The sequence below is a fragment of the Cyanistes caeruleus genome, chromosome 2, assembly GCF_971803275.1.
Source record: "Cyanistes caeruleus chromosome 2, bCyaCae1.hap1.1, whole genome shotgun sequence".
NCBI classification, from domain to species: domain Eukaryota; kingdom Metazoa; phylum Chordata; class Aves; order Passeriformes; family Paridae; genus Cyanistes; species Cyanistes caeruleus.
The window spans coordinates 54,013,369-54,028,549 of record NC_141702.1 but is presented as its reverse complement, the minus strand read 5'-3'; the positions used below and the strand labels follow the sequence as shown (position 1 = coordinate 54,028,549).

Genomic DNA, 15,181 nt, shown 5'->3' with positions numbered 1-15,181 from the left:
GAAGGCAAAGACATATTTATGTGAAAAACTATTGCTGATGCAGCACTGGGCAGAGCAGTGGCAATTTCCTGCCTCTGAGGCTGGGCATGGTTTAACTCACAGAGCTCTGGGCTCGGTTGTTCAAATTTCCCTTGTGTCTTCAAGCCCACCCTCAAAAAAACCCCCAAAACCAGCTCCAAAACCTTTGTAAGCAACTTTGGGTTAAAAAATAATTCAACATGTTGACTAGAATCTAGAGGCTAGGAAGTGTGCCTAGGTAGTGTGATGGGCCAACAATCGGCTGTTGTGTGTTGTGAGACATCCATAACAATAACATTGTCTTGGGGCTTCCTTTGTTCATATTTTTTAAGACTTTTGGAAATACTCAACTGCATTTGAAGTGTTCCAGCCTGCTTTTCTTGAGCTGCTCAAACTACCCTGAAACATTATAGGCATGAGAATAGGCAAATACATGAGGCATAAAGAATAACAGAGAAATGCATGAATATTTTACAGTGTGCTTGTTAAAAGCACAACCATGTAGAAGTTGAGGACAGTACATGTCGGATAATTAGGCTTTTTCAGAGACAAATGCATGCTTTACTAATTCTTAGCACTTTGAACATGGGTAAAACTGAGCAGCCATTAACTGTTTCTTAACATTAAAGGCCACTTGCAACTAAAACTAGAATATTTGCTGAAGGCAATTACTTGAAGACTTCACAGGAGTTAGATGGTTTTTCTTCAGGTCTATCTGATCAATGTAGATTCCCCAAATGGTTAGAGTGCCAGTATACATATTTATTTAGATCTCTTTAATACACTTTCCCAGCGTAAAGGCTTTTTTTTTTCCCCTTCAATGTCAGTTTAAAGAAACATTGTATGCCAAAAAGGCCTTTTGTAAGATACAAAGCACTCCTGCAGGAGTGCTCACTGGCAAGCAGAAATTTTGCAGCTAGCCTATGCACAGATTTTGCAGCTGCCTTTCTTTTACTATGTCAGAAGTTCTGAAAACGTGTATTCAAGGCTCTTTATGGGCAGAAAAATATTATTTTAAAAAACCTTTTTCATTTAATCGCATGGTTGTGCTACCTTACTGCCAGGGGTTTTTCTGTTATTATTTCTTCTTTTGCATAGGTAGGTTTTTTTACATTCCTGCAGCAGCTGTTCTGCATGTCCGACCACAGCCTTTGCAAAACTGCACTTTAAAAACTTGAAATAATCCACAGAAAACATAACACACACTTCAGTGATGATTTCACAGTCCTCTAAAACAGACAAAGCATGAGGATAACCACAAGGATTTGGCATTTCAGTGAGAATCTAGGAAGCAACTTTCCTCTCTCCATCTATATTGAAACTGCTATCCACATAACACTATAAATTTTATTCAAGGAAGATTTGGGATGGCTTCTGCATTCAATATTCCTTACAAACTGACAACATCAGGCAGAAGCAGCAAAGTTGAACTTTGGAAGCTGCTTTTATGGTAAGAATTCCATTAATAGATAACAGCAGAGATCAGTAGTAGGTGTTGCACTAGTAATCTATGGAGTTTTCTTGCTTCACCTTTATTCTGCTCCAAGTGTCAAGATTTCATCTTCCTTTAGAAAACTGGTGTGTGATTTTTTTGCTATGTGTAACATATCATGTGTGAGAGAGCAGCAATGTTGAACTTTATTAATTATGGATCATTAAAACTGTATTTCAAGGTAAGTAATACAACCCAGTTCAACTCCCTCCATCAGAGACTCAAGGTCCCAACACCAAACAATATAACCTCTGTAAAAATCAATGGTGTCCAAGTGATAGAGCAGGGATTTTAGGTGCAACATATTTTCATCAATTATCCCAAATAAGCTAACTAAGTACAAAAACTTTTATTCTTCTTCTTTCTTGGTTCCACAGCAATAGCATGACAGCAGCCATACAGACCACATAAAATTTCTCAGTGAAACTTCATGGGAAATATGACCAGAAAAGTTTTGTAAAAACTCTTGGATGTGACCAAAACATAAATTTTTGAAGCAAGTTAATATGCTAATGAAGGATAAGGTTGTGTATGCCCACGAGTGCATTGTATTTAGAATTGTAAAGGAATACAAGTTTAGAGATCTACCTCACCAAAAGCATTTAGTGAGCATTTCAAAGAGTTGGACTTGGTAATCCTTCCTTATGGTTCCCTTCCAACTTGAGATATTTTGTGATTCTGTGTTCCATAGAAAAGGAACAACATGCATAATATATGCTCTCACTCATCACAAGAATGAACGTTTCCATTTCAAGCTATAAGGAAAGAGATAGATTAAAATTACTCCTTTAATGAAGGGGATGGGGGTCAGGAATTATTTTTTCATGCATTTCTGGAAGGTACATTGAAATAGCCATTGGAATATACCACAAACACTACTCAAATACTTGCATAAAGACATTTTATTATGAATGCAATGAGGATATAGATTTTTTTCTTTCAATCTGAGGTGCTTATATAAACAGACCCATTCTGGCTGAGCAACCATCAGTCTGCAGGGCATGACACTGGCTGGACACCCTTCAGCTCCAAAGCTTTGCTAAAGTTAATCTCTTGAGGTTTTGCAGTACCCTTGGTGAGCTTCAGAAATCGAATACATCCTTTGAAACGGATATTAGTCGTCAGCCCAAACTGGGTCACACCATCTGAAGGAAGGAAAAAAATTAGAAAGGAATTATGTTTGAGTTGATACTTAATTTTGTTCTTTGAGTCCTGCACGAGGACAGATGTCCCCAGCAATATATGAATGTTTTATTTGCTGTATATATTCATTGTGAAGAAAACTACAAACATTATGAGCAAAGGTGATGAATGCTTATGTTAGATAACAATCCACACTTCCTTTCTTTTTCTGTCCTACTATGACAGTGGCAGAATCTGAACACATATAGACTACCATTGTAACCCATGCACGCAGCTTGCTACCTATAAATGGTGGACAATTCACATATGATGCTCTGCAGATATTCAGCTTTTTATCCACAGGACAATAGAAGGGAAAAAAATGGGCCAAAATGGATGCAATTCTCAGTCCTAACGTCACAAAGAAGCCAGCTCCTCAGGATGGATTTCAAATATCATTTACAGATCAGTTTTGGTAGTTTCCAAGTATTCTTTTTTTTTCCTTGCTGACAGTAAAGCCAGGAGTTGGAGTATATCTATTCCACCAGTGAAGGAGGGGATGGAAGTGAAAGTGGTTTGACTGGGAAGCTGGAAATATTTCACTCAACTGCTTGAAATTTGTGGCACAACTTGTTTCTCAGTGTTCTTAAAAGTGAATTGCAGAAGTTACTTTATACTTGTAGAGACTGTCTGGCCACAGCATTATTCTGTTTCACAGAAATGGATGAATCCATCTGTCTCTCTGTGCACTCTTTCCATGGGGAAGAGTGATACCAGCAGATGAATGCTAGCTTCTATGGGTACCCAGGAATCTTTATTCTTGTTCACACTATGGTGGTGAAAATTTTCTCTACATAGAAAATACTCCATCAGCTAATTAATTCTAGCTGGTTGACAACTGTTTTGCTCTATTTATGCAGCTTCAAGAGGGCTGGAAATTACAAACACTTACTAATTTTACAAAATCCCATGATTGTGTGCTTCAAATTTGTGATGCAGCTAAGTATTGGGAATGTTAAAACAAATCCTGGATGAGCTAGACTAGGCAGAAAAAGAAGAGTGTTTACACATGCAGTAGGTTTATTAAATCATTTCATAGCTTGCCATGTGGCTGAACTCACAAATATCCCTTCAACATGAGGTAAGAGTAGGTTTGTTTTGTACAGATTGCAGTGTTACTGCGATTTGCATCTCTCTTGCCATGCAGTCCAGACGAGATAGTAACTCCATCTGCAGTGTTTCTTCAGTGCTGGCTCCTATGCTAGAATCTTGTTTTGTTATGAAAAGGCTGCCACAAAACCATTTTCCTTTAGTCTCAAAGTCGTTGGTCTTTATTGATAGTTATTGTGACTAAAGTTCAACTCCCATATGTCACTGCCAAGGACAATTTTTTAAATGTTCCAAAGCTTGGGAGAGAAGACTTTTTAGATGCACTGTATCACTCATAAGAATGGGTGAAAAAACAACTTCCAGAAAATAATTTAGGAATTAACTGACTCAGAGGTGTCTTGTCTTTGACCTCAGTATGCACTGGAGCAGACACATACTGCAAACATACTTTGCTTTTTTGTTTTGGCTTGCAAGCTATATGGAATATTTATTACAAATGCAACAAAATTGGTACTTTGCAAAGATATTAACTGTATTTTCAGAAAGTAAACTGCTGTTAGAAAATTTATTGACTGTCTACGAAGATATGAATACTAGAATTCATTATCAGCTTAGTGGAAGATGAAGCCAGCTGCAGAACGCAGCCCAATTCTTGATACTGTTCAATTACCTCTGCATAAAACAATTTCTCTTGAGGGCTTCCAGAATACTGATTAGGAAATGTAGATTATGTGGTTTTTTTTCCTTTAAAAACCAGCAGACCACAAGCAAAGGCTCTAATTAGAAAGTGATGGTGTCTTCTCACCTCTGTGTGGAAGCTGTTCTTATTCCTCAGGTTTTACAGGCTGATTTACACATGCACTGCCCAGCCCCCTCAAAGGGGGTACTTTCTTTGGTTAAGATTTGATGTTCCTTTGGTTACTGTACTTTCTTTGGTTAAGATTTGATGTTCCTCAGTTAAATTTAAATATGCTAAATGCTGTTACTATTGCAACTATGGTGCTATTACTAAACAGGAAGTTTTAAGAGAGAGGCTGTGTGTGTGTGAGCAGCAGAAGGCAGAAAATCTGTCTAACTCTCTGTGACAGTGCCTACTTTTGAAACAGGGCAGGGGTATCTGTGAGTCTCTTGTTGCAGAACTTCTTGTTCTGAAATGCAGCTGAATGCAGAAATGAACATCCACGCCAACTGATACAAACTCAGCCTGTCTTATTAATCATCTTTAGCATACTAGTCCTACTTGCATTTAAGCCATTACCAAGGCAGCATTACTGGAGCCTAAGTAAAGCATAATTTGTGTCTTGCATGCTCACCAGGATAGCCTCCAACAAAGAGAGGGTCGTTTGTGTCCGCCGAGGTCGAGGCCCTGTTTGGGCTGTCGGTCTCCACCTGTCTGCCATCCACAGTCAGCTCCAAGCGGTGTTTGATCTTGTTGGCAAGAACCTTGTGCCACTGTCCATCACACAAACTGCCTGGTGCATCAGGCTCATAGACAGCAGAGAATCGGCCTGCACCATTGTCAACGTGAAACATCACCTGAAAAGCACGGCATGGACATCAGCAAGTTTTCAACACGGTTCGGTTGCTTTTGTTTGTTTGTTTTGTTTGAACTCAACATGGTTTGACTGTATGCACCAAGGACTATGTGGATTGCTGTCCCTCTGTGATCTGGGTTCTATCACTGAAATAAACACAAGTAGAAATATGGAAAATTGCTGTCTAAGCTGTTATTTTCCCTTATTTTTTTTTGTCTTAGTTTTAGGGTGCTTTACACCCCTCTAAAATATTTATAGTGACAGAACAATGACTGGTTTTCCAGACTGTGAATATCAAAAGATATCCAAGAAAAAATAGTATTATTAATGACAAAGCCTTTCCCCAAAACTTCTTATATGGTCACTAGTTTAAGACCTAATTGCAGTTTTAGGAGACTCAAGTATTACAGAATCTTTTAAATTATCTTTTAAAAATGTTAGATCCTCTAGATGTATGGAAAGGTGCAAGTGTTGCTCTCCTTTGAGAACCCTGCTATTGTTTGAGACATCTTGAGATTGGGGTAGTAACTTTGCATTTAAACTACCTGTGCTGTCTAAAGCCAGTTTATGAAGAAACAAAACTGCTTTGCTACTCACTTTTCCACCAACTAATTCAATGCCAAGCCCATCCATTTTCTGGCTGCTGACTCCTAGGAGAACACCGTTCATTCGTGTTGTACGGAATTCAAATTCCACGAGCAGATCTGTTCCCACTCTGTATGCACCAACTTAGAGAGAAAAGGGGAAGCACAATAAAATGAAGATAAGCATCTAACACTATATTATATTATATATATATAATATTAATATTATTCCTAACAATCATCACACAAATTGTGCTGAGAGTAAGGCAAAGTAACCAACTCGGTATTGTTAACACACTCCATTTCATGTGAAACCATGTAAACAACTGTGCTTAGTGCAAGACCTCGCTAGGAAGTCACACAGTTTCTCCTTGGGCAAGATAACTAAAAATGATCAGCAAGAGTTTCAATACTGGCCTCACTTTGCCTCCAGCCAACAGGAGTTAGATAACACTGGGAGCTTTTGAAAGCAGAATCTCCTCTTTCTCTGTTCTTTGACTATCACCAGAATTATTGTACATATACCTGCTTTGGCAAAGCCTGTTCCATCGAAGTACGTTCCCTTCTGTGCAGTGACAAAACATTTCCCAACATTGAAGCTGGAAGTTGGATTATCCAGGTCAACAGGTGATTCTGTCATTTTAAAATTCCTGATGCAGCCATCAATGCTATGGAGGACCTGCAGTCAATATTTCAAACAAAATGTAAAACTATGAGAAGCAAGCCTAAAGTACACTATCAATGACTGCATTTTCTCTGCTTCACTCCTGGATTTATGGAGCTGAATAAAACTTGAATTTTATGTGCCTAATACTTAATATCTGATTGTAATTGGAATCTACTCTTAATCATGCTGAGGATGAATTACATTACTTTTCAGGGATGTGATCTGAGTCACATCTATTTGGCTTACTGGAGGGGATATAAAGTAATACACCACATAATGAAACATAGAAAATTACATCAGCAATGCAGGAATTTAATGGCCTATATTTTGCCTTTTTAATTGACTAGGTTATGGGGTTTGCAAGTAGATGAAGATAGTGGCTATAGTTCTTTGAACTGCTGGTAATTTTACTGGGTGGGTTTTCTTTTTTCCCTTCCTTTAATCACTTTACTGTTGGCCTAATGTTGCACAGTAAGACAGAGGTAATGCAGGTAACATTACTACTACAATGAACAAAGCCCCTGTGTGAAGGCTGTTGACTGCAGTGATCAGGGCCACTCAGTTGGCTGGAGAGGCAGGTGGAGGCAGGGAACGTGCTCATGTCTACGGAGGCTCCTGTGCAAGGTAGCAAACTGCAGCTCCAGTTTGGCTTCTGCACTGGGCACATCGTGACCTCCAGCCAGCGGTCTGGGCACACTTAGAACGGTGGTTTGAGTACCCACGAATCTGCCTGGGGCAGGGGCTGTTCTGGGTGTGAGCAGGGCATCCCAGTGGGACCTCTGAAAGCCACTGGCATCTCCTGCAGAACTCGCCCTCCCTTTTTCTCTCCAAGGTATGCAGAAGGTGCATTTTGGTTCTAAGATTCAGACAGAGGCTTTGATCTTTGACTTAAAGAGTTAGGAAAATCTATCCTTGATACCAGTGAGACAGAGGAAAATCATACATCACGTACTTGGAGGAAGAAAAAGAAGATATATTCATAAGCAGTGCAGTAGAAAGGAGTGGTAGAAAGTGTAGCAGAAAGGAAGAAAGTAAACATCAGTGAATAAAATTCAGCCTAGAAATACATACAAATACAAAAAGGACAAAGGCACACCTTCAGAGAGAAGTTTTGACTCTGCACACTACCTTCCTCTAGCAACATTCTGTAATTGGAAAGAATTTCCAAGAATTTATTTTCTTGTAAATCAAAGCTGTATGCACTGTGAAATTATATAGCTTATTACAGCTAAATACACCTGTGCAATATGTTCATGAGAACTTGAGCAATACCAGTGAACAGATTCCATTCTGAGCTGAACAATGCTTTCTGTCAGACTTTTCATAAGTAGTCCTTTTTGTAATTTCTTAGTAAGTCATCTCCAGATCAACAAATCTTGTTATCAAAAAAGAGAATGGCAGAAAACAAAACAAACCTTCACTGCAAGAATAAATCACAGAAATGCAAGATTTGTAGATGATTTGATAATGTTCTCTAACAACAATTTTCTCTTCCCTATGGAAAAGCAAATCTGGTTATACTTTAGCATGGGAACAGGTAATAGGACCTCTTTTGCTGAAAGCATAGTGTTGAGTGCTCAAAATGTAACACCTGCTGAAGCTAAACAAATGGGTATCAGTCTTCTACACTGAAAAAGAAGCCAAACCACCTATGGTTACATAATAGATTACTAAGGCTAATATATGAAAATATATGAAAAGGCTAATATATGTACAGAAGAAAGCCCTGACTAAGGTAACACATCCTTTCAACTTGGTTTGCTTCAGAGCCTCTACATGAAGCTACAGCACAACATTGTCTCATACATCACAGTGTATTTTACTGAGCATGACTGGAAGGCAAACATTGGTTTTTACATGACATTTGAAGTCACAGCTTCATTTAAATCCCAAAGCACATAAGATTGTCAGGACCTGACATGACTGTTATTGCCAGACTGAGCCATTTATCTGCATGGGTTCCCTCCATTACCTCTGACAAATAGCAATAGGTGAGGACCTAGTGTTGTCTTTCTCCTTAGATGAGTATTTGTAAATTGCAGATGTATTGAAAGAGCATAAATTGATTGTACTAGGAATTATATGTTCTGGGTAGTTAAGTATTGCTTTTTGTTTTCAGCGCCTCAGATCTGGTTTGGTAAATCCTAATGACTTAGATTTGCCTCAATTTGGGCTTTCTGCACAATCAATTATTTACTAAGAATCATGATCTTACAGGTCAGTTTTCTCTGTGGAATATAACTCTCAGATGTAGAGTGGTTACTCATCCCCTTCATTCCCTATCCATGAGTTATTACATGGACTTAAGCAGTCCATGTATTAATAGTATTAACAGTATAGAAATGCAGTCTTTTCTGTATTTATTTTGTCCACTCAAATAAGGGAACTCTTGCCTGTCCATGGACTTGTATTTTCCATTCCATAAACATCTCAGTATAATGCTATTTACTCATGAACAGCTTTTTTGGAAGTCTATTTTGTTTCCTTACCAGATTTGTGTTTTGCCTGCTTTTTATGGACTCTGTGCATCTACCCAGGATGAGCCCAGACATAGCTCCTACTGACATTCCATTTTCTGTGTGTCTGAATTGTGCTGTGCTAGGTGCCGAATTTGTTGTTTACTATAATTAAATTCACTCAGGTTCTGGCTTCTGCTTTGAAAGAACTGTCTTCAAAGAGAGCAAAAGAAAGCATGGAAGAGGTTTTCTCCCATCCTGATACTGATTTATCTTGGGAGGTTGGAAGGACAAGGACATCACTTAGCTGACTGGCATGGAGTTATGTAGATAGGTTCAGTAAATGGTCTGGGTGATGGAATACAGTCCTCCTAGTTAAATCTACAAAATTTAGGACAAAATGATATTTATTTCTCTGGGCTCTCTGCCATCTTCCATGTTATCATGGAAGCTGGGCATTTGAACCAAAACAGTAATAAATTGATATATGCACATTTAATTTGGAAACAGAAAGAGGACAACAGAATTTTCATGGCCTTCCTTCAAAACACACTCTCTCCTCTTTTAGTAATAGCAACACAAAACTGATTATTACAGTACTACTGGATACTTTGTCCTGGGTAATTTTGGCTTCTGCTGCTCCTTGTAGGAGATTCTTTCACTGTTTATTGGCATTTGCTGCTAGATTAATTACAGCCAAGAGAAAGGGCAAGTGGTACTCAGGAACTCATGCTGTGCAGTGATCCAAATGGATACAAGTGTGTGGAACTTTCTGCTTTTCCAAGACAGTAAATAATTCTGCTATTTCAATGGGGTTTTTTTGCATTAACTGGATTCTGAGTCAGATCTTTCCACTAACAGAACATTGTTCACCTCCACTAATGTCCATTTTATCCATATTCTTCAGCAGTCTGATGGGAAAAGCAAGACAAAACAAAACTGGGAAGACATTTGCACCAATCAAAACATACTTAAGGCATGTAAGATAACTTAAACAAATTCGCTTACTGGACCAATTCTCCTGGTTGTGTAGTTAATGGGCAATCCTCCCACGTACAGCATTCCTACAACATCCAGTATATCGGCCTTCTTGGGGCTCACAGTCCTGTTGGAAACTCCATCTACCATGAGGTTTCCTTCTTGCTTCATTCGACTTACTTTTATCTAGAAAGACACAAAAGTGCGATATGATTACAGATAGTTTTCTGACAGCCAAGCATTTTCAAGTTGTAACTAGTCTTACAGTCCAAAATATGTAAGAATACACAAGAAAGTAGTAGGAGTGATTACAGAAGTACCATGGCAGCAGCTATGGATAACACTTATGGAACAAAGCTCCTGAGCAATGTTTTGTGCCAACATCTGACTGTGTATTATTTGCATCTGGGTCAGGAGGTATCATGACGATTATTTACTAGAATTACTGCAAGTCTTGAGATTCCTTTAAAATGCTTCATTGTTATGTTATAACAGGCACAGCACAGTATTATTTTTCCTGGAATCAGACAGCAATTTTAAGTACTGAGAATAGATAAATACTTCAGAATAAATACTGAATTTTATGTCACTGGTTGCAAATCTTTATAGCAGCACATGTTTGCAGAAAATATTGAGTTTATGATTCCAGTAGCTTGGACATGCCTCAGATCATAGTTCATGCTAGAGTAAATATAATACCAACTATGTTCTGTTGGTATTGTGGTTTCTGCTCAGACAAATGGACTGCAAATTGCACAGAGGGAGTGCAGTTGCTGAAGACCTGAGGAAATTCTAGGCCACTGTCTTTCTAAAAGCTTATATTGAAATCTCTACAACTCATTATAATAATGGCTCTGCATAAAAAGGAATAAATGCAAAATGCATCATGCATGTTAGCAGATTTCTAAACAGCATAGTAGTTGGCTCACCAGAATAGCAAACAGAGACAAACAGCATTTTTTTGGCTTTTCTTTAACACGCTGCTACTGCTCCAGTGTGGCAGCCTATCTATCATGCAGTGGGAATGACTGAACACTGACAAGGATGGCCTGAAGGTGAGTGCCTCAGCCTGGTGTTTACAGGCAGCTGTAAATTTAAGATGGGTAACTACACCTTGGGCAGAGGGGAGATTAGGTGAGTGAGACAGGAACTAGGGACAGACATTCTTACAGAGGACCTGAACAGATAGCAGGATAGCAGCAGCGATGAGTGGCTTCTGTCGGACTATTGGAAATGTTTTCAACCTAAATCATTCCAAATGGAGAAAAGGTTGTCCCTAAAAGGATTGTTTTAAGAAGAATCCACTGCTTTATCAGAAACAAAGACTGTGGCCTTTTCCTAAAAGCGTTGCCTTCCCTCCTCCTGCTTCTCAAAATTTTTTTTGCTTTTTGGGAACTGTGGCTTTGTCTGCATTCTCCGCTGCAGAAACAGGTTCTGGAAAAAGGGACTCTCTCTTGTCGAGTGTGAAGCTATAGGCCCAAAGAGCACAATCTTCCATTAAGAAATATATGTTCTACTTAGCTCTCTTAGAATAAAGAGAAAATGGCTAAAGAAGCAAAAGCATCTCTTTGAGTGTACAGAGGGAGTAGCAGAATGGGACCTTGGTCTGCTGCCAGTGCTCCCAGGCATTATATGAAAGAGATAAATGATAACTACAGCTTCATTTTTTTCCCCTGTATGAAATATTTTGGTGTAGAGCAGTTGCTATCATCAAAAAGTTCATGACTAAAAATCTCATGAAAATAAAATTCCTGGAGAACAGAGTAGAAATGAGGCCATTAAAGTGTAAGAGAAAATGCAATTAGGTTTTTTTCTCATTTGGGGCTAAGATGTGGATGCTGAATTTCGAAATATCTGTACAAAATTCAGTGTAACTTACAGCATATAAATTCAACCCACAGTCACATGTATACTTTGCTTCTCTGTCTGTAATGGTGCCTTCCAGCACGTCACCTAATGAATATACTGTGTGTCTGCTGTCCTTTGCCCAGTAAGTAGGAAATTTCATGGTTGTGATATCATTCCTTCTCTTAGCATCCAAATGCCACAGGCATTGCATATAATGCTTCCTCTCATAAAGTCACTGCCAAATACATCCATGAATATCATATTTATTCCCTATTGAATTAATGATCCAGGGCAGGTTTACTTACATGTTATTTCTTTTTCTTCTTTTTTTTTTTTTTTTTTTTTTGTTCTCTGCACTCTGGCTTAACAATGACATTATTAATGTAGAAACAACTGGTCTTTAATGATGTATTCCATCATCATGAGTTGATACTCACATGAGCCCTATTAAGCAGGAACATTTTCTTTAGTTCCCTACTATATATGGCACATATTTTAAATATGTTCAGAAATACTTTTTTCCTGAAGGATAAATTTCTATATACCAGTGCATCTGACACAAATTTTGCTAGATTATTTTTTCCCCCCCAGAAAATACTAGTTGTAAATTTTGGCTTGTGTGGACTACATTTTGCAAATATCTCAAGGCAAAACAAAGTTCCTTCTTACCATTACAAAGAATGATTTAGAATTAGAGACTAACTATTATACCTGGTGCCACTGGCCATCATTTATTTTGCTGGAAATCACTGTGCTGGTGTTTCCACTCCCTAGATCATAACTGAAGTAAGGCAGACCATTCTTTATTTGAACTGTAGCGAAATCAGCGTGGTTGATGCGGGCCATATAAAACAGCAAGCCAGAATCAGCTGTTGTTCGGACTTCAAATTCAATTGTAAGCCTAGAAATCAAACAAACAAGAAACAGTAAGAAAGGAAAAGATATTTGGAGTCAGGCACTAGACAAATTCATCTGCTTTACCTTTTTGTGTTTTTTCTAAAAAAAAGTTTTGTACAGCTAGTGGCAAATTTTACTTGTCCAGTAGAATTCAAGAAAAATAATTTGGTTATATGCAAATTACATTTCACACGTGTCTGATCCCTGACATGTGAGCATTCATTAGTTCCTTTGCTATGGAGATACAAAACTACAATCTTGGCATAGAATTTCGAGATGTAATTCTCAGCTGCAGCTGTAGCAGCTAGAAAATCCCAGCACTTGTAAAATTCCAGCAGCATTATCCATCATCCACACACATAATGCTCGCAAAGAGGAGAGAGCTGTAGTGACAGCTGGCAAATGTTGAGTTTCTAATGAGTTGTATTGCCTGAAGAAAGGTTGCAAAACTTTTAAAGATGCAGACAGAAGAGTTTACAATGAGGATATAAAACACTTATTCTGTTCTCTCCCAAGAGAAAATGAGGCTGTGTCTGAGCAAACCTAATGACCCTTTGGACAGAATGGTAATGTTGAGAACTTCCTCTTCAGCAAAGAAGCTGCAAAGAAATTATTTATATTTTCTAATGCTAAAGTTGTACTGGCAACATATCACTAACCTTGCTGAAGCTGAGCTGCAAAGTCAGTACCTGAAAGCAGCTGATAATGTAAATGAAAAATCACTGCATGAAAATGATCAGTCCAGGATCATTCCTAGTTTTCTAAAATTAGCATATGTGGTACAACATCTTTATAGGGATAAATGAGTGTGAGGCTAATGGATTTGGAAACTATAAGCAGCAAAATTGCTTAGTGCTGTGATACGGCACATTTGTTAATGACCATGTGCGTACAGAGCAAAAATAAACAACTAACAAGTTCTAGCTTCACAAATCCATTGAAAAAAAGATGCATTTTTATAAACAGTTCATGGAATTCCTTTGCATGTCTACAGCTATATGTATATAGAGTTATATTTTGGGGTAGTAATGTTATTCTTCCTGTTTACTGTGTAAGATTGATCTTAACTATTGGAGGAAAGGGGAAAGAAGTTCTTCTTATTACAAGAAACTGTCAAGTTACTGAACAGTTAGTTTTTATTTTCCTCTGAAAAAGCCATCTTTGCAGTCAGTTGCACAAATTGGTTCCATTACTCTGTTTGGTTTTTAGCAAATCAGTCTGGGATCTGTGTGTGCCCAAACCTTTACAAACAAAGAGGTAAATTGTTTTTGTGAGAGCTATTTAGGTGGGCCTAATTGCCTACATTTCATGGTTTAATGCTTTTTTAGATTTGCTTAATGAAATTAATTATTCATGGCATGTGATCTTTTCAGACTATGTCCATAGTTTTGGAAGATACCTTTGAGAGACTTAGGAGGGGCATTTTATTTTGACACTATTCCATCAAAACTCATTGATGAAATAAACAACATACCTGTTTTTCACTTTTGTGTCATCAAATGCAACTGCAATGTGGCTGTTCCTTGAAAGACCAAACTGCTTGCCACCTTCTAAAATGGCTGGTTCTGTGTCAGCAGCACAGGAATCCTGCAAAATATACAGCAATCATACAAACTTCATATTTTGTATCTGTCTCAGCTGTGCATATGCTGGGAGTCTCCCAGCTGCTCAGGACTGAGAGTATTGTACCTAGTCTAGAGAGTGGCCCTGCAATTTTCCAGCAGGCTGACATCTCATCACACCAGCTAAAGTTATAAACCAGTATGACAGGAACTTGGTGTAAAAGCAGAGCTCATTAAACTGGTTGTAAAAGCAAATAAAAGCAATATAAGAACATTGCTGCTTTCATGCTTTCACAGTGGACATTTACAAGAGTCTTAAGTGATTTCCAGGCAGTTCAGTGTACTCTAAGTTCACACAGAACTGAGTTCTACACAGTAGGATGCCCTCTTACAGAAATGAAACAAGATTTAAGTTTTAAAGGGATGCTTTGTTGTCAACTTGAAATCCAGTCACCTAAAAAATAATGAGTTAAAAGTAGTTTCAGATCTTGCAGCTGTCAATGAGTCCTTCATTTTACTTCTTTATATTGCTTTACAACTGTACTCTTTGCTTAATGTGCTGTTGTTCCCCCTCCCATCCCCCGGTGCTGTTGAAAGGCCCCCACAAACAATCAGGGAATCCGAATAACTGATGGATAGATGTAACAGCTGTTGACATCCCCCAGCTGTAAAATGTAGAGACATTACCCAGGTTGTAAAGAAAGAAACCCCTCCCTGTAGTTCCACTTCAATTAATCTTGAAGTGGTGTGACAATGCAAGGTAAAATATCTTCTGTCCACTATAATTTTCTTGTTTTAATTTCCCCAGGTCTTTTAAGCTCTGGTCCTAAAGCTCTTGTATAGGGGTGCCTGGGGCAACATGAGACCATGGTAATTACCAGCTTCTACTCATGTCTGGCTTTTGTCTCCCAC

The 15,181-nt window shown here is 38.3% G+C and overlaps 1 protein-coding gene across 4 annotated transcripts in view; it reads right to left on the bottom strand.

Moving 5' to 3' along the window:
* Positions 1-2,394: 2,394 nt before the first annotated feature.
* The window catches only part of LAMA2 (laminin subunit alpha 2), a 336,473-nt gene continuing 323,686 nt past the window's right edge, over positions 2,395-15,181 (bottom strand). For all 4 annotated transcript variants that reach the window (XM_086877039.1, XM_086877040.1, XM_086877041.1 and 1 more), the window contains 7 exons: positions 14,182-14,294; positions 12,522-12,711; positions 9,993-10,148; positions 6,387-6,540; positions 5,875-6,005; positions 5,056-5,278; positions 2,395-2,655 (listed from right to left, as the gene is read on the bottom strand). In XM_086877039.1, the coding sequence (XP_086733165.1) occupies positions 2,498-2,655; positions 5,056-5,278; positions 5,875-6,005; positions 6,387-6,540; positions 9,993-10,148; positions 12,522-12,711; positions 14,182-14,294 (1,125 nt within the window). In that variant the 3' untranslated portion in view covers positions 2,395-2,497. The remainder of the gene's footprint in view (positions 2,656-5,055; positions 5,279-5,874; positions 6,006-6,386; positions 6,541-9,992; positions 10,149-12,521; positions 12,712-14,181; positions 14,295-15,181) is intronic.